This window comes from Lingula anatina, chromosome 2 (genome assembly GCF_051362555.1).
Source record: "Lingula anatina isolate TDL-2025a chromosome 2, LinAna3.0, whole genome shotgun sequence".
Taxonomy (NCBI): Eukaryota; Metazoa; Brachiopoda; class Lingulata; order Lingulida; family Lingulidae; genus Lingula; species Lingula anatina.
This window is the reverse complement of record NC_141768.1, coordinates 48134736-48155537: the sequence shown is the minus strand read 5'-3', so window position 1 is coordinate 48155537 and position 20802 is coordinate 48134736. Positions and strand designations below refer to the sequence as shown.

The 20802-nt window shown below is 37.3% G+C and overlaps 1 protein-coding gene across 1 annotated transcript; it reads left to right on the top strand.

The window, feature by feature from the left end:
* Positions 1-1818: 1818 nt before the first annotated feature.
* On the top strand, positions 1819-20712 carry LOC106180256 (neuroendocrine convertase 2-like). Its single transcript, XM_013564206.2, has 13 exons — positions 1819-2227; positions 6093-6197; positions 10407-10565; positions 10942-11050; positions 11226-11263; positions 11868-11944; positions 13811-13899; positions 15735-15910; positions 16184-16399; positions 16920-17020; positions 17512-17745; positions 18111-18275; positions 18586-20712. Exons 1-13 carry the CDS (start codon positions 2030-2032, stop codon positions 18893-18895), a joined length of 1977 nt encoding a protein of 658 aa, XP_013419660.1. The 5' UTR covers positions 1819-2029; the 3' UTR covers positions 18896-20712.
* The last annotated feature ends 90 nt before the right edge of the window (positions 20713-20802 follow it).

Below are 20802 nucleotides of genomic sequence, written 5' to 3'. Positions count from 1 at the left end.
GTAAGCAACAAAGGCAAAAACAACCTCTCCTAATCTTAAAGGGCTTTTTATGAAGAGTGCAGATTCAAATTTAGAGCTTTTTCAGCCTATGTTCTCTTCAAGTGTTTGCTTACGTCATAGAAGTAATTCTATGCTTATATTGAGTGAACATAGTGGATTAATGCCCATGCAGTGTCTTCAACTGAACACGTAAAACTAATGAATGAGCAAAGGCGAAATCCCTGGACTATATATACACACACACACCTAGCGGATGATTTTTGATCCCGCTGTGTAATATACGTCCACGCCATCTTATCAGATTACGAGATTCAGAAAGCCTGAAATAAAGCGGATTGCCAATTTATTGTCGACTTGATCATGCTGATTACCAATTTAGCAAATCGAGGCCATTCTGGTTAAGGCAGGAAGTATTATCTACATACACCGGTGATTTTAATTAGAATAGATATTATACATTGTCTCGCCTGCTGTGACTGATACACACAGCCGGTATAAAGAATATCGACTACGCTGATGTCTCCTGGTGGTAATTAGTTCCTTGATAGATTTAAGTATTAATACGGTCACACAAAGGAGGAGATACTAGCAATAAACGATACATTACTATCGACGACATAGGGCCGACATTTTCAATAAATAATGTTAGGCTACGTCTAACGTATTGCGACCAACCTATCAAACGTCTTTTGGGAAAAAGATATATATCGTCTTAATATTGAAGCATTGTGACGCCCTTCACACCTGTACTAATCAGTTATAACGCCTGTATCGACATAATTGTAGAGCTACACGTCTCCCAGCTTGTCATAGAACGATTTCAAACCATCGTGTGGTTGCTTTCTTACACCTCCTAGTGTATCTTGTAATCATATATAGAGAGCTTAATTCTTCCCCACTGGAAGATCTGACTGTCATTCTCCCCCACCCCCCTCTCTCTCAAGTGATAACACAATGGATGAGATACGAAGTCCATTATCCGCAATATTTGTATGATAAACGAGAGACTGGAAGTTACACATCAAAGCACGCGGTTGCCGTGGCAACAAGGTTATTGTTAATTTCCGAGCTGAAATCCTCGAGAGGCCTTTTGATAGATCTACAGCATCACGAAAGCTGACTAAAGAAAAGTGAAGTCTATTTAGACAGGGTTGTATTTAGTCCAATTCAAACTGAAGCGCGCGGCCAGGCCGTTCTTTGAAGGCCTAATGCAATATCTCATTAAACTACAGATTTCCAAACACACTTACTGCTTAGGCATGTATGTATTTTGTTTAGAAATGACAAAAAAAGGCAAAACTGAAGAAAGTGTTTTTAACATGTCAGAGAGATATATCTTTTGGCAAGGCAGAGGGCATATATTGTCTGGAATAAGACGAAGAATACACACTACCACTGTTCGCAATCTTGTTGATATATGGACTCTCTTAATGTCTGGCCCCAGAAAATACACTTTCGCTGTTCGCGGTGTGATATTACCCAGAAGGAAGGAGCGAAATATGTTCTTTTCAAGCGCCATTGCCCATAACGATTGGATCTACTCCTTGAAAGCAGAGAAAATACTCGTGGGCAGCCATTATTTTTATCGACCGCAATGTTCCTACATGCAATCAATATATTATCGTGCTCCTATGCAAATGGCAGCAGACACGACTCTTGGAATTGTGACTCCAATATATTGTAATTGTCCGCACTGATAAAGCCTCCTTTCAATATTAATAAGCTTTATTTAGACTCCAATGATAATTATTTGTTGAAATGGCCGGGACCTACAGCCTGTTTCAAACAGTGACGTGCGCGGTGACGTAGGTAGGGGTCCACCAATGACGTTGTGCCGTTGGTCGACAATACGGCAGGAACTCCTTCCAGATGTGACTTTTCGGTTTGCAGATTAATTTCAACTACAGACACGACAATACAGGGACTGAAGAAAACAGAAGGACACTAAGAAGGGTAACTGAAGCAGGGTTGGAAAACGAACAGACGCGAACTGTTGGAATAGAAAACAGGCAACAAGAGAGGTCGAGGGATGAAAATTTTGGCCATTTCACCATTATGGCGAATGACTGACGTGTGGTTGTTGCTCGTTTTCCTGAACTGCCATATTTTAAGATCGCTATGTAAGGAGGTTGTTACCAATTCTTGGTTGGTTACCCTTCATGGCGACGGAGGAGAAGAAATAGCCAAAAGAGTTGCCAAAAATACAGGATTTTCATACATTGGACCGGTAGGTGTAAAACATCTTTATGGCCATTTGGTAGACTTAACCCTCTCTATTATTATTCATAAAAATCAGTTTGATAACAATGATTTTCAACGTGTATATTGGCAAAGTTGTCTTCATTCCTCCATATCATAAATTTCTTAGCATAGTATATTTTTCGGATTTTCCAATTCAGCAATAATTAACACAATTTGGTACATGTATGAGGATTTCTATTCAAAATATCGATCGCTTTTTCTCTTTCGTATTTGACCTTAAAAAAGACAACACAAAATTTACCGGTTTCATGTTTAAACGTTAATGATAAAGCTGTCTAAAATGAAGAATTTTGGGAGAAATGCATGCAAGAACGAATAGATTTTGTCCAGATCTTACGCCATCGTACATATAAATAAATCGCACTTCTTCAACGGCTGTTCTATAAATTTGAAAAGTCCATCCTAAATAATCTTTCACAAACTAAAAAATCATGTAAAGACTATCTCACACGGGTCGTTTTTATATCTCTGGTATTTAACCTAGTGATTACTTCTCTTCGACACAAACCAGGAAACACACCTTAATAAGGAAAGTTTGAGTTTAATGCCTATAGCTATGTTTTTCCTGTTTCATTATTCTCTGGTTTTAGGTCACCTATCTGTAATAACGCTTCTCTAAGTCAGTCAGTCAAAAGTTAAAATTGAGACGCAAATAATGGTGAATCTATAATAAAGCAAATTCAGTTAGATTAAAGTGATCAAGAGTTGGATCCATAACAAATGGGCATTTCAATAAAAGTCAGAAATGTGTGAAGGCAAACGGCTTTAAAACCAAACAAAAACCATATTTCCCTCGGCGTTATCTTGGATTTCTCTGACTTGAGATTTCGCAAAATTTTCTAACTTGATTTAAGAAATTGTTAAGAAAAATAACACAATTATGAAATACGCTTAAGAAAATATAAAGTTTAGATTTGGAACAGAGGAGTAAAAAGTTATTATTTACATGTAACAACCTAAGTTTTGAAATAAAGCACCTACAATTTCGCGTGACCAAGTAAAAGTGCGTTCCTTCCCTTGGCACACGACAATCTCCTAACGCGGCTTAGTTGTCATATCAAAACCATGAATAATCATTATTCACAAATAATACTTAATTTCCCCAACACAAACGATATCGATCTTTTTTATCTTATCCCCTTGAGTGTTGTCGGTTTGAAAACAATACTTCTATCCTACATAGACAGAAAACATATATAGGGCACCATATTGAGGGGACTGCCTTTTCCCGCCTCGACAAAGACGGATTGTTGTCTCGTATTTTAAATCAATCAAGTTAACTGAATACGTTACCAAAGGTGGATAGCTGAAATTGGATTATCCTTAAGATACATCTTTTATCTTGCTTTTACACAATCACCAATGTTCCGTCTTTCAGTTGTTTCATTTGACTGCTTTTTAAACAAGTCCCCGAAACGGTACTATATTATGCAAAATTTTATACTGGAAAATCATGAACGCATTTCGATTTTGGAATTCAAAATTTTGGATTTAATTTTCAACCTAATAGTCGCTTTCTTGGTTCCTTTATCAAGTCAAGGGTGTTTAAAATGATGTTAGTTTTCTTCAATTTCCATGAATGAAAAAGATAACGAACAATCTCAAAGTTGATTGTAAAGTTATTGTCAGTTAAATCCAATTGTTACTAAGGAGAATTTGTGTTTGACCCAACCTTGACTTAACAAGTAATAACAAGTTTCTTGACAACAAGGTTTCTAACTGGTGTATTTCCGTTCAAATCTTGTATAACCAATATCAGGTTACTTACCATATTACAAGGCTACGGGAATGGACACTGAAATTTGTTTTCGAACGCGAGCAGAGTGACCCTTAAATAGAATTTATGGCTGCCACCTTTTTATGCATTGTTCTTTTCCTACGTGACACGGTCCTATTGAGTTATATGGTTTACCACCAGATAGAAATGTACCGCCCCCTTTCCGCTGCACAAGTGTGTACCATATGGTACTTAAAGAACAGCCAGATCAATTTGCATTTGTTCGTTCTGAAAGTAATTTGAAAACACATTTATTGCCCACCTTTGAAAAACATTGACTTGATTCTCCAGGTGAAATGGCCACTTGTGTCGGAAATTTGCGTGTAGATCTAAGCAACGTGCAATCTCACCTCCCCGTGTTTAACATGGGTGTTATCTTGATCGACAGTTATTTTCACGAAAAAAATGCATGACTTGCGAGGGAGTTCTATATTCATCGCAACAAACCCAACTATTTTTATGCTTCCGATATATCTCAAAGGCATATATATCTGTCCTCTGGGTAAATACAATATAATCTTTCTTTAGAAAAAAATTACATTAAGTCTCAATCAGACAAATGGCAAGTTTAACATGGTTAGGGAAAGTTAACAGTAGATTTGTTTTCAACTGGAGTAATGATGTGGTGGTTTGGGGAGTTGCACGTCCTCTGACACATAGTGACGTCAATGAGCTGTCTCTGATAAACAAGCTCACAAAGCATCCGTCAAAAAAAAAAAAAAAAAAAAGATAAATAGATGCAAAACAGAGTTATTCAACTTAATACAGCTCACTGTAATCTTCATCATAATTTTTTTCAGTTGATCATCGCTATCGTTTACAAAATAGAAAGCTAGTTTACTCATTAGATTTTGGTTACATTTTCCAGAAAATTTAATTATGCATTGTATCTGCGATCCATTACATGAGTTTCATTGCTTTATGCATTCAGATAAAACAGGTGCCTCCTATTATTTTTAATATTCAGGGTACATGTAATTATTTCTATACTTCATGGTATAACGATCGTTTTGCTTCACCCCAAAATCAGGTTTTAGATATATCGGTGCCTTTTAAGCAAAGTCACTGCATTGAAAATAAAAACCTCTAGCGGAAATTGCATATCGATCTTGCTACAGCCGTATTTCTACGACTGCCAACATTGGTTTCTCAATTTCGATTATCTGATTTTAACGCGGTCCTCAAAGCAAATAAGATCTACTGTCGACCACTTTGGCATGTCATAATCTGAAGTGTAGGGAAAATGAATCACCATAAAACGAATTGGAATGGCACAAAAAGCCTCTGAAGTTATGTATATGCCATGCCATTTCTGAGAAGTCGCTTAACCACGCGAGAGGCATTCCTGCCTTCAATTCTTTTTATCAAAGGATTTCTTTTTCAAAGACTCTTTGAAAGAGCTTTACCTTTAGGCAATCATACTGTTTCACATTGTCTTCGCGGGTTCTTCGCAAATCGTGGCGTGATCTACATGAAGGAGGCCATTCAGGACAGAAGATCCGAGTATCTACTGATCCACGGATCAAATATGACACGGATCAAATATGGCAACGCGTCATTGAACGGATTAAATCACGGCCCCGAGGTTTAATTGCTAGACCCCTGCAAGGACAGAGCGTGTGGAGGCGGGGAGACCATCAGCAGATTGATCGGCTCTTCTTTCATGTGAGGTCCGTCATATTTGATCCGTGGATCGATAGATCCTCGGATCTCCTGTTCTGTATGGCCTCTATGTCCTATACATATTTCATTGATTTAGGTCCCCTCTAGTAACTGTGTTCTGCTGTTTTTAAAGCAGAGTCATTTGTCAGAGATAACATTACTGACATTAATGACGTGCTCGTTAAGCACAAATGTATTGATATTAATATAATCTTCGTAAAAATCCGATTGTTTTTCTCCTATATCCGAAATAATTAGAATAGACAAACGAACAATTGATGAATAATCCATTTGAAAGCCCAAAATCGTTTCAAAATCAACGTTCCGTTTTTCCAAAAATAATACACATATGTAAACTTGTTTTTAACATGTCCTATTTTTTTCTTTTCAGGTGCTGAATTCCAAGACAGATTTCCATTTTGTCCACCATGCTGTCCACAACGCACGCATGCGCAGAAGTGTGCCTCACACAAGACTGCTCAAGTCGGACCCAATGGTAAGTGGCCTTCAGAATAAAGTTGTTCTTCTTTCACAGCCAATGCTAAAAAAAGTGGGCGAATGACAGGAATATTCCGTTGAAAAAACACTTCACCGTTTATGCGCAATGCTTCGCTATTGACGAAAGAATGAAACACGTTTTAATTAGTTGCTTTTAGCACAGTTTTACCACGAACTTTAATTTTCAGTCCCAGCAGGTAAAATTTAATTGAAATCCACCTGTAACCCGCTATTCTTCGTTCTACCTCATCGCTTATACCACTGTCAATTAACTGACAGGGATTACAGCAGATCAATAAGAGGGGTTTGCAATTAAGCGTCTTCCTCCCGAAATTAATCTTTTGCTAAAACCATTAAGACCGCTTCCAATGTTGTTGCCACGATGCACTGATGTGGCATCAACGGAGATGTGACAAACACGCAAACTGCCAAGCGTGGCGTACAGAAAACCGCACGGACTGTCTCTGTCCATATTTAGTAATTCATCTCGCCATAGGGCAAGTATCTCTTGTTTAAATGTACTCAGTATCTCAATGAAGTACAAAAAATAAGTCTTATAAACAATTGTATATAAGCCGATCCCGATTCTATGTAAAGCGTCGTTAGGATACAAATTAAAGTACTCCTCTTTAAAGTTTCCTTGCAGTTTTATGTGTTCGTTCAAAAACTCGCAGTTTCAAGTCCAGTGGCAGGATGAATATATTAGCACATTATTAACAAGAAATATGAGTCTACCACAGTTTCCAGTCAGTGTTTCTGACAACAACAACAACAAAAATAAATAAATAAATAGATAAATAAAAAATAAAATAAAATAAAATAAAATAAAATAAAATAAATAAATAAATAAATAAAATAATTATAAGTATAAGAAAAAAAAAAAAGAAAAAAACACAACATAGGTCAGTGAGCGAGAAAAATCTGAAACACACTACCTGGCACGACCGGGAAACTAGAGGCCTGTTGGTTCTCATTACGAAAGAGTCCCTCCGTTGGCTAAATGCATCTGCTAATTATTTGGACATTTTAGGTTCACCATCTTTTAAGAAAGTAATTTCATAATGAGAAGACTGTTTATTTTTTAAAAAAGGAAACCTTCGTTATTTCTGATATTATGCAGGTCTGTCATCAAACTTGGCAATTTTTTCCAAAATCATCAATTGGTTATATAATAGATACTAAAAGAAAATGGCATCAGAATAGATATACATGTACATGACATCCTTCTATATTGAGAGTAAAACAAATATTTACTGTTGAATCTATTTTTGTGATGATTAACGTCATAGTTTGATTTTGTATTGAATGGGTGAACACCGTCATGTTTAGATTGTTGTAAATCTTGGAGAATTTTAAAGATACACAACCATTGTAAACAGCAAATTGGATCTTGTCAAGTTTCGGTCATACAATTTACATTTACATGTCATATAATTTACATGTTAATTGTACCGTTGACTTTAGAATGGGAACATTAAAAAGAACTATGTATCAACCTGTGCATTGTGAAAGTGAGCAAGCATCATGAATTGAGCAAAAAATAATAATCTTAACTGCGTCTCATGCATAATTTTTACATTCATTTCTATACATGAAAATCGTGCAAAAATATGGCGTTATATGTCCTGAACTTGATATGATGGCTGACAGACAAGCCACTTAAAACGCCGCGTCACGCCTGCAGCGACCTTGATTGTAATACCACAGATCGTATGTATACATGTGATGCACCAATATAGACTCAAGTTTTAATTCTCTTTGTCTTTGTGAAGTCTATGAAAAATCCAATCGATACCAAGAGTTGCCGGACAAAAAGCAAACCTCGTGGAATTCAAGGAAACGTCAAACAAATGGCGCGTAGGTGTTCCAGTAATTATTTCCGAAGGCTTATCGATCGGGATTTCGAGTGCCTCGGGTCGTGGTATACCGAAGCCTTACAGGCGCAAGGCATAAAAGTACTTGTGGGGTTTTGTACGCTGAAGTTAATGACAGTGTTCAGTATCACACGCGATCGATTATATATATTCGTTGAACTCCTACTGTACTGAAAAGTTACAGACAGACAGACAGACAGACAGACAGGGTGTGTTATCAGTAAATGTATATAGTTTGGGTCATCACTTCAAGTAAACAAAAAGCAAGAGGCACATTTGTCTACGTTTTCGCCACTTTTGGAAAATCATAACAAACTTAAATCTTACCATTAGGCATTTCAATGTGTTAATAGATTATTCAAAATAAATAAATAAATAAATAAATCTGAAAAGGAAAGAAAAAGAAATAACATAGTATTTAGCAGCTGGGTGGGTTGTCGTATCCATCTGCAGCTGAAACAAAATGAAACGTTGCTAGCTTCATCTGATATGGACGTAAGTACTATACATGTATGTGATGATTCTACTCCTAGGTATTGATCTTACGGCTTGTTTGTACGTCCCCTATCATGGAGCGGTCCGCAAGGTGCTGATTTTGTTCGCATTTTCTGACGTGTCTATTCCGCACCCACATGCGAAATTAACGAGGCTTCTTGCTATGAAATAATTGGGGAAACAGGAAAGGCTCTATAAGTCCCATAGTTAATGGCATATTAAAGAAGCTGGTCACTAATTTGTGTAAATCCCAACAGCGAAGGCCACGTAAAGCTGATAGTGTGGTATCATTAAAATTTCATGAACTCGGGACTTATCGATTTATTATTGGCAGGAAAAACACAAGATGCAACATGGCGGCTCTGTTTCAACATTCAGTCCCATTTGTCGAAGTAACGTATCAGTAGCAATCTTTTACAAACACATTAAACCATTCCCGAGATAAATCATATGCTTCTATGAACAGCAGAGTGGCTTTCTCCATCTCGCATTCAGAAAGCACACAGTTCTGTACAGGGCCGTTTTACTGTATAATAAGACTGGATATGTTTTGCCTGTGGCATTTCTAACAACTCATCTGTCCGGAAAATTGTTTTGTCAATCCATCTGAGATCCTTTCTATTATTACAGGTTATGTCATAGCAGAAATTAATAACTGCATTGCTGCTTATTACCCGGAACAATATATTATCAACTTTTCTGGCTGTTGACTCAATTTACATCTCTGGGGTCTGGAGCAGACGACATTTGAGTTTTGCAAATTTTACACTCATAGTCGACTGTCAGACCAGAATCAGGAGGCCGAACAACACCAAAGTGTGAATAAAAGAAACCTTTACGGAACCTTTCTTAAGGCAAATATTGCTTATTTTGAAACACACCACCCGAGAATGACCAGCGCGAATGTCGCGTTAAGATAAGGGTGATGCATTGGTCTGATATTTCCAAGGTTTTAATCCCCGTTGTGAAGCAAGAAACCTCCTGTATCTTTTGCCTATCAATCAATAAGTTCTTCATCATCCGCTTGGCTAGCACTTCTCATCAAATTCTTTTTGACTGAAGAGTTCCTATTTTCTCTCCATAATGGTTCTGTCAAACCAGTCTTTAAGTAAAGAATCGATGTAAATATTATTTTTTGTCAAATTATCTTTCTTTCTGCACTCATATCCAGACATAGAACACAATTGCTTTTTCTTTTCTGGTATTAATCATCTTTGACCGCTATGCGTGCATCGAATTCACCACAATGGATGTTTTTTTTTTTCAATGTCTATGATACACAACAAATCTTTGTTATTATGGCATCTTCGACCACGTACCGTTTGCTCGCTCTCTTTCTGTACCTTAGACCGTCACTTTCATAACCGAATCGACAGGAATGAAAGCGTCTAATATAGGAATAACATATTTCCCCGAGAGAGTGTAACCTCCAAATTGCAGATATCAACTTTGATCATCGATCAACATGGGTTATAGTTGAAATATTCCTTATACTGAGAATGATTTGTCTGGCACTTCACATCAGGCATGATTGCAATACTGCTTGGATAAAGCACAAACAATCTATCTTCAATAAATTTCGAATTATGAGAGAGAAAAAAAAATTATTTATCTATCTGTTCATGAAAAAACACGACAAAATCTACTGTACGAGCTACCTGCATAGCTACCCGGTAGCCGTTTTTCTTAACGTATATTTTTATTGTTTATTAAATGCACTGAGCTGTTTGTTAAGCAATAAACAGATTTTCCACACGATACTTAAAACATTTCCTATGGCATATCGACAAACATTTTGGTCAGCCTTTAAGATTAATTCTTTTCTTTTCCCCTTTCAGGTCCGATTTGCTGTACAACAGACTGGGTTCCCGCGTCTTAAACGCGGGTATAAACCCCTGAAGCCTTTGTCCCACGCCAAAAGCAATAAAGCGAAGGCTGCCGCCCCGCCGAAGACTTCCGTGCCTACTGACCCTCTTTATCCCAAACAGTGGTATTTGGTGAGGAGGCTCCTTTGATATTTTAGCTTTAATTATCTAAATAATGCCATTAATTGGTATTTGGCGAGAAGACTCTTGACATTTTACTTATCATTCTCTTCTTTTACCGTTAATTCACATTCACGATTGTAATCTATATCAAGGTCACATGTTGCGACACATACATGAATACACGGACATACAGTAGATATAAACTGAATAATTAATTTTAAAAAATGAAGAAATATATAAATAAAAAAAAAAACAGTGCATAAAAAGTAATATTTTTACGTTAAAACAGTACAGTCTCATGGTACCCACCTTCTAATTTATTCAGTCTCCCATTATTCATTATTGCCGTGTTCAGACTTACATAAGTCCAAGTTTTGAATTTTAGAACAACACAGCACAAGCGGGAGGCAAGTTAAAGCTGGACCTGAACGTTGAGGCAGCCTGGGCATTAGGCATCACCGGGAAGGGGGTCACCACCGCCATTATGGACGACGGTAAGACGCTGGCGGACATGGCATTTTTAAAATACTGTGTGTATCTTATTCCTAGTTACTGAATATCCATAATATTAACCATAATGTTCTGAATCAAATATAATTTTATGCTGGCTTCAATATCAGTGTCGCTTAGCATATGGCAAAAATGTCTAATTCTGTTTATATTTTCCAGGTATCGATTACATGCACCCGGATTTATACGAAAACTTTGTAAGTATTTCAAGTGATGTCAGTAGTAAGAATTCTGATATTTTCCCCCAAACTCTGCCTAACCTTAAACGACTTTTGCAAACGAACAGCTATCCATGTGGTTAAATGTATCATGTCTGGGATTGTTCCTCTAAATCGAATTTTCTTCGAAAAAAGAAAATTGCTCTTACTCGCAAATCAATGTGCGACCGATCCATGCACTTGGATTATATCATTTTTTCATCAAATAGGTTAGGCGTAAATGACCGGCCATTCATTTAGATAACTCTGTCTTTCTTGACTCAAATGGAAATGTCGATATAAGATACTTTTATTGGGTTTGTCGTTTTTAAGGTCTTTATGGGAAAAGCTAAAAAGCTTTGTATTCTATGTAGACGTGTGTATAATAAATGACCTTGGGACATTTTCAAACCCGGATAGCATACGTTTAAATAACAACAATAAAACATTCAGAAAAATACAGAAAAACATGCAGAAAAACGTAGTGAAGTGAAGAATGATCACAGCTGTGTTACACAGGAGTTTTTTGGGGATCGTTTCTTTAAACAACAGTTTCTGCTCCCCTCATTCATACAGTTATACAGTTCCCTTAATATCATTTCAGAACGCGGAGGCAAGCTACGACTTCAGCAGTAACGACCCCTACCCATATCCTAGATATACAGATGACTGGTTTAACAGGTAAATATACAGCGTTAAAGACCTTAAACATCGTACAAAATGATGTTTGGCATTTTCTCGGTTTTCTTGGCAGTAAGGTTTACACGTCTGTTATGTAATTATAAAAAAAGATCTTTTAGTAAGAATGTGTGGATGAAATATGCATAATCATTATCTTTTGAAGTCATTCACTCATTGTCACAGTGGTTTTAAAAATACCTTGTCAAGGTACCCCCTTAAGGGTTCGTAACTTAAAGTATACCATACCGATACCATCACGAGCTATGAACCAATGCAGTTTTCAAACATCAGTTGTAGTATACTTTCTTAAATTCCTCCATTGCAATATTGAATAATTCCCATTTTCCCATAATTACCACCTCTTCGATTTTCAAAAATTTGATGGCATTTCTTTAAATGTACAGCCTGCACATAATTTATAACATAAAAGCCGTTTAGCTTTCCTTATTTCCTGTTCTGAATAAAACATCCCGATTCCATCCTACGTTACTCATTAGATAGGTAATTGATTGCTTTTAAACAATTTGTTTTATTGTGATTCCATCATCGGCTTTTGTTTAAAAAAAAATCAGTTTTGAACTTTGTTTCAAAGCGACCTCTTCATCGTATTTATGGAGTTAATGTACTGAAAGAGGTTCTAGTTTTTTTTCTTTTTTTTTTTGCAAATGAAACTAGACTATATCCAACAAGGAATTGCATGTACCGGAAGTTTCATTCCCCGTTTTTACATTGACGTAGGTTAATATACATAATCGATATCCCTAAGGCCAGATACATGGTTTACCTGTAACCACAGTGAATGTTCGCTATTAAAAAAGAAGGCGGAAAGATGTGTAGTTTTTGTCATAAGTGGCGTCTGAAGAACAAAGCCTTTAAGGAATATTTTCTGAGAAAACTTTTCATCTTGTTCAGAAGCTTACGAAGGAGTAACATTTCTGTGTGTTTGAGGTTTTGTTAGACGACTGTCTTTATAGTGTGTTAACACCCTAGCATCACATGTAGATTGGGGAAGCTTTTTCAAAACTTACCAAGGGAAAACACTCGTATGGCCATTAAAGATAATTAACATTACTAATCAATATCCACAACCTCCATCGTTTTAAATATGAAATATAACAGGTACGTTTCTTCGCCAAGATCTGCGGTGGTCTAAAGCTTAAGTTCTGGATTTACAAGGCACTTCCTTTCATGTTCACACTTAGGATGTGAAAATGAACCTCGGAATTTTCTCTAAGAGAGCATCCGCAACCCGTTGTTCCGCGGACTAACAAGTCCACGGGTGAAATATGGCGTGCGCTTGAAATCAATTAGCGTAATCTCCTAACAATAATGTAATGGATTTCCCGCCTCCCACGCATCCCAGCAGGAGCAGGGCAATTAAATCTCGGCACATGCTTTCAAGTGGGTCGCGCCATATTTGATCCGCGGACTAGTTAGGATCAGCTGACTTTGAATGCTCTCTAAGTCTCAATATCTAAAGAATAACCAGTAACTTTTGGTACACATGTATATAGGGTCTGTTTGCATCACGAATTATCCCCAAAAATATTTATTTGGTATCTGTAATGCATTTTAATACCTAAGATATTTAGCACTTTTATTTTTGCTTCACTTTACTCTATACGTATTCAATTATGATGTTTATCCGAGCGATATGTAACGATTTAGACATATTTTCTGCCTTGTCCTCTATACACGTTGGTATTATCATTGGTTTTAAATCATTCCATCCAAGTGCAATCTTTAGGTTTACATGTAATTCTTTACACAGGTGACTTTTCACAGCGACGGTAAGCATTATGGAATATTTGCTACATTACTTGCTGGTATTTCATTGACATTTAGAGAAAATACTTGACATTTCAGCCATGGCACCCGCTGTGCTGGAGAGATAGCTGCTAAAAGAGACAATGGCGTCGGGGGAGTGGGCGTGGCCTACGGGTCTAGAGTGGCAGGTAAGAACCACACAGGGGTTGGGTGGCTGTCGTCTGGTTCCGTTTATGAGTTAGTGATAGAAATGTTCAATGGTTTTGGGATACCATTACAATATCAAGTGGAATAACAATCAACATCCGGCTCATCATTGCCAGATTTCGTGACAGAGGCAGAGCCGACATAAAGCGTTTTTGTAGACAAAAATTGCGTAGAGCGATGGAAAGTGGAAAGATGAGTAACAACCAATGCGTCGACTGACTTTTTTCTCCGTCTTTTAGCGGCTGATTGCAAGATGAAAAAACAACTGAAGTTGACGTCAATCATGAACTACTTATAATCACTTTTTATAATTTTATTGAATCATAAGTCACCTATTGACATCTGACTAAAGGGCGCTTCTTGGTATTTATTAATGTTTTATTCAAAAAAGTATTTTTCCAAAAGCGTATTGCCAGGATTAAGAAAATTTCATCTGTAATCATCTCTTGGAAAATGAACTAAAATCTTCTTCTGAATACTTGTATGATTTGTCAGCTCTTTTTTAAAATATGATTTAATGTGGATTGGCCTGTGACAGATAAATTACTTATCAATGACAGAAATATGACGATTTTATTGCCCTCAGCGCCAGTGCAATGATTTGTCCATCGGACTGGTTTTAATGTTTCGACTTCAGAGAACAAAACAAGTGCGTTGAACCTTTGGTTAATACTCTACATGTATATGAACTACAATACATGTGGGCAACGTCAAGAGTGGCAGGTAGGACCCACCCAGGGGTAGGGTGGTTGTCGTCTGCTTCCGTTTGTCAGTTAGTATTGAGTTTTTCAATGGTATTGGGACATCATTACAATTTCAAGTGGAATAACAATCAACAGCCGGCTCAATATTACCAGATATCGTGACAGAAACTGAGCAAACACAAAACGTTCTTGTAGGCAGATATTGCGTAGAGCGATGGGAAGTGCAACAAGATTATAGGTAGTTTACCGGTAGTTTAGACCAACGTGGTTTGCAAGATGAACAAACAACCGAAGTTGACGTCAATCACGAACTGCTCATTATCGCTTTTTGTAATTCACCGTTTAACCACTGACGTAGGTCCCTTCTTCGTATTTACTATGTTTTGACTTATTATTTAAAAAGTCCCTGTAACTTTCAGCGAAAAAATGACATTCTCAAAACACAATGCAGGAAGAATTTCATCTGTAATCATCTTATCAATGACAGAAATATGACGATTTTATTGCCCTCAGCCGGTTGGAAAACCTTCTGAATACTTGCTTGATTCTCTCAGAGTTTTGTCTGTAATCGTTTCTTTGAAAACCGATTGAAATCTTCTTCTGAATACTTTCATGATTCTGTCAGCTCTTTTCTGTTATGATGTAATATGGTTTGGTCTGTGATAGAGACATTTTTCTTTAACTGTCTGAAATATGATGATCATATTGCTCTCAGAGCTGCTGTCGTGCTTTGTCTACCGTGCTGATTTTAATGTTACGACTTCAGCTATCAAACAAAAGCGGTGTACATGCAGTCACATTCTTATGCATAAAATGTTGTTCCATCTTGTATGGTCAAGTAATTATTAACTAATGGGACGTTATTATTCACGACAGTACAAAACGCTTACCCACGGCTTTTTGTTTTCGGACTATACCTATTATTTTTATACAATACGCCACATGGTATGATAGCTGTCTGTGTCAAATCTATTATCAGACCGTTTTCGAAAAATTAACAATCAAGTCTGTTGTTTTCTTTAACTACCCGATTTATGAAATGATTTGCTGATTCTAGGGCTTTTTGTTATTGTAAGGACATTAAAGAATATGCGTATTTTCAACCCTACCAGGCTTGCGAATGTTGGACCAACCATACATGACGGACCTGATAGAAGCCAACTCTATGGGTCATGAGCCCCAGAAGATCGACATATACAGCGCCAGCTGGGGTCCGACAGACGACGGTAAAACTGTTGATGGACCCAGGAACCTCACCATGAAAGCTATCGTATACGGAGTAAACGAGGTAATGGATTGGTCTCGTCTTGAACCAGGAGTAATAGGTACATTATCGTAATTTTGTTGGAATTACCGTCTCATTCCTCAGGGGAGGGCATGTGATACGGCCCTTTCCTTTTCTTCATCAAAACAAGCTTTTCAACCAAATTGCCTGTTTATTTGATCACGTTAATGGCTTTCAATCTGTCTATATAAAAGACGAAAAGATACCGCCGAGGAAAAAGATCGCCCCCAATAAATCAATTTTACATAGCTTCTTACAATCATATTATGTCTGCAGGGCCGTCAAGGGAAGGGGAACATCTACGTGTGGGCCTCAGGGGACGGTGGTCCTGATGATGACTGCAACTGTGACGGTTACGCTGCCAGTATGTGGACAGTGTCCATCAACTCGGCGACCAACGACGGGCAAACCGCGGGTTATGACGAGTCGTGTTCCTCGACTCTGGCCTCCACCTTTAGCAACGGGAAGAGCAGCATTTACGACGCTGGCGTGGTAAGTGATGGCAATGAGCATTCAGGGCACAAGACTTTGGGGAAATTATCTATGATTGTTTCAATGACAAGAAAAATAGAGTGATGATTGGAGTGTTGTTGTAGACTGTGTGTTTTGGATCCGATTGTAGACAGGAGAAAAGCGTGTTTGTGCTGAAATTATTGGCTCATTTTTTTACCATTATATGTTATCAATCCAAAATCGCAAGGGACATCTCCTATCCTACAGATTTTTTTTAACCACCAGCAAAATAATCAATAATGTGTTTTCGTTTGATGTCTTGGGAAAGCAAAATATCCATAAAGCTTACTTCATAAAGGATAGGCAATATTTTGGAAACCTTCAACATTTGTACTGAAATTAGGAACGGCCCAAACTGCTAGCTTCTTTATCGGCACATCTTTACGACATAATCCCAAAACTCGTTTACAATCAACCTTTAACAGGTATATGTAATTTTATAGAATATCACACTGAAATAGGAGAGACAAGTATCAAAAATAGTGTTTTAACATTGCAGGCTACCACCGATCTTTACGGGAACGTCACCACAAAGCATTCTGGAACATCGGCGGCTGCCCCCGAGGCTGCAGGCGTCTTCGCGCTCGCTCTGGAGGCAAAGTAAGTGTGGTGCAGAATTAATTTAGCCGGAAAGACGCGTGAGTCTCATGCGGTGAAATAAGGATAATTAGATGTAATCATTTTAACACTAACCTGGGAATATTTCCAATCAACACCCTGTCTCCCAAGTCCTTATTTCAAAGACGTAAAACTTGTTTTCCTCGATCTCCTAGAGATATGGACTGAATTGCATGTTTTTTCTGACAAAGTTGAATACAAAGTCCTTATAGAATTGCGCCATTAAAGAGTTGTTTTATTTTATTTTATCATTTATTTATTTTATTTATTTTATTTTTTGTAAAATAGCCACTATATAAAGCCTACAAATATATCTAGATATTCAACAAGTGCTGGTTTAAAATAGATCTGACCTGTGTTGTTTTTGAGTACAGTACTTATTATTCAACCTCCGTTATCAAAACCTTATTATATCAATTCATAACAAATTGCTGGGATTGCTAGAATCACCGCCATTATTATTTTACCTTTAGCCCCGATCTCACCTGGCGTGATATCCAACACCTGACTGTGCTCACCTCCAAGCGGAACTCTCTGTTCGACCCTGAAGGACGCTTCCTATGGATGGTAAACGGGGCTGGGCTGGAGTTTAACCATCTGTTTGGCTATGGAGTTCTAGACGCTGGGTCCATTGTGGATCTGGCTGGCAAGTGGAAGAGCGTCCCAGAGCGGTTCCATTGCTCCTCTGGCACTGTGCAGGGAAAGCAGTAAGTTTACCGTTCACACCTATACAAAGTCTTGGGAGTTTAAGTTATCAGAGCAATATTCCAGAGTAGCAAGTTTGAATAACATTTTAATTCGTTTGTTATAGATTATTGATATTTAAAAAATATTAACTGTAGATTTACCAATTACACAAATTGAAACAACACTTTTTTTATTTGTCCACCAATAAAAATATCAAAACTTTCTATAAATGCACCTTTGCCACTGCTTTATAAAAAGTTAGATCACAATTTGTCACAAACTTATATTGTAGAGATTCACAGAAACGTTTCTATTTGGAAAGGCCCTATTTGAAAGTTGAGTTGTCATAAACAAGTCAGTTATGTTTTCTTTTTAATTCTTACAGCAAATTTAAAACTAACGAGCCACTGCTGTTAATTATCGACACTGACGCCTGCCAGGACAAGGACAATGAAATCAATTATCTGGAACATGTCCAGGCGTTCATTACCATTAACGCGTCTCGTCGTGGTGACGTCACCATGTATCTGACCTCCCCTATGGGAACGAAGTAAGAGCTTCATCTGACATAAATTATTATTATTCTAATATAATATTTTATCATAATTATCTATGGATTAACCAAAAAGGTATTAGTTTCTCTTTCTTACCTGACCGATGATGCAGTAATTCAATATTCAAATTCAAAGAATTTTTATTCAAAGAATTTCAAAGAATTTTTAAGTTGTTCGATTTCATTGGTTTGACTTGAAAGAAGCAAGTTAGCACATTATACATGAAGCGGATAACTTTCAGAACAGTTGAATAACTGTAAAAAGAGCTTTGGCATTATTGTGAAAACGGTATCCTTTTCTTGCCAGGACTATGATCCTCAGCAGACGACCGCGTGATGACGACAGTACATCCGGGTTCATCAAATGGCCGTTCATGACCACCCACATGTGGGCAGAAAACCCTCAGGGCCCATGGCGATTGGAGGTCGTCATGGAGACAGCCCCTGTCACTGGCCTGGAGCAGGAGGGCAACCTCTTTGAGTGGACTTTGATGCTCCACGGCGTTCGCGACGCCCCCTATGCCAAGTTGCCCGTTGACGCTGTCACCAACCACGAGAAGCTGGGCGTGGTCAAACGGGCGCACGAGCGATTTATTGCTCGCTCCGCCAGGGTGTAGAATTAGGAATTAGATCCCAAGCTTCTTGGCTGACTGATATATAGCATATATACATGTGTTCTTTTACATGTTTTTTGATGAAAATTATATGAAAGGAATTTTCTTCATGTAATAATACTTGTATTTGGGGTAAGACCATATTTGGGCAAGTTATATGTACATCTGTTTTCATTTTCCTTGTGACTAGTCAGAGAAGAATATCATCAGCTGTGTTTGGAGGTAGAAACTATCTCAATATTAGCTGTTGACTGAAGAAAAAAAGCACATCGTCCTTGTGACTAGATATTAGATTTGATCAACTACCTACCTTAAATGGTGTAATATTTGCATCACATTTCGTGTGATAATGCAGCCTGCCCTAAATAATTTTCTATAAATCCATAGAAACCCCTGTTTGATTGTTGGAGTTTCATACATCTTTTGGAAAACTATTAATGTGCACTTTATCAGTTTTGTCATTTTTGGGGGCAAATCACTAAAAAGTCAGCTAAGAAACTTGGGATCTATTTCTTTTGCCACAATTATATTACAACAAAGTTCTGACAATGAATGAACTTTGTTGTAAAACAACAGCATAGTACTTATGTGGTGTATGAAGAACAAGAAAACAATGGGCTCTTCTTTCTCATCACATCAGTTGAATAAAAGATACGTATTTGGCACAAAATTACAATCAACAATACCTAGTACTGATCGAGTCCCAAAGTCGAAAAGTCCCTATCCGTATACACACGTAGGGCCGCTGTATTCACAATCTGACCTGATTCGAACGTGTTCTTTCACTTCACTCCGTGGAAACGCAATTTTATTTACAACAACATCAACAACAAAACGGTGCTTAATTAAACTTGTGTGGAGATGATGTGGTATTAATTGGAATAAAACCACATGATCTCTAGAAAGAGAAGAGGAACATTCACGAAGACGAACACCGCATGTTTCTTCTTTTAGGTTGAATTCCAAGTATCTTTTGCCTGAAAATCAAACGCAATAAAAGATACCCTTGTAAGCCCAAAATGTTGCTCGATATTTGTATAGTTCCGGTGTATTTTCTGTTTTTGTCTTGAATCGTGTTTTTCATAGGGGTAGGGCGGGGCGGGGTGGGGGTCGTTGTAAGAGATTTGTTTTTATTTTTAAAGCTATACGCAAATAATTTAAGCCTCTGTCTGTCTGTCTGTCTCTCACTCTCTCTCTCTCTCTCTTGTAAGATTAAAATGTTTGGCAAGATGAATAGATAATGAAAAGGGATTAAAAGAAACCAAATACTGTTTCCATCATAACAATTAATAAATTAAACACTGACTGTAGTGTATATAAGTAGGACTTATTGTGCTCCTGTTATGCAGTATTGTGATCACACGTTTGCACGGTATATATATTATAACATATGTTGATAGAATTCCTTATAAATGTTCATAGCATTACTTATAACTATTATGAAACTGACAACAGTGTTAGGTCCAGAAAGGGGAGCGTTTTACAGTTTTAGTGTCATATTTTAGACATTTGATGCCGCGGGATTGTACAGTTAAAAGCTTGTTAATATATTGCAATCTGAGGATGATTATTATACAGCGAAGATACAGTAATTATTGTGTGTGTAGACATCGTTATATCTGTGATAAATGTCTGAAGTCGTCTCGCTCCAACTTCTGCTTTGTAGTTTAGTAAAAAAATATAGAAACGATATATATTTTGGGCTTATGTTTGGAGGTGACAGAATCTGCGACGAGGATCAAGAAAATAAGTCTTTGGGCAACAACCTATGTACAATTTATGACTGTTATTTATTCTGTGAAATAAATATTTTGGCTCTATTTTCTTTTTAAGTGTTGTTTTCGATTTCAAATTCTGTGCGGCTAAAGCCGATGATATTTGATTATTTAGTCGCCCATTGTGACATTTGT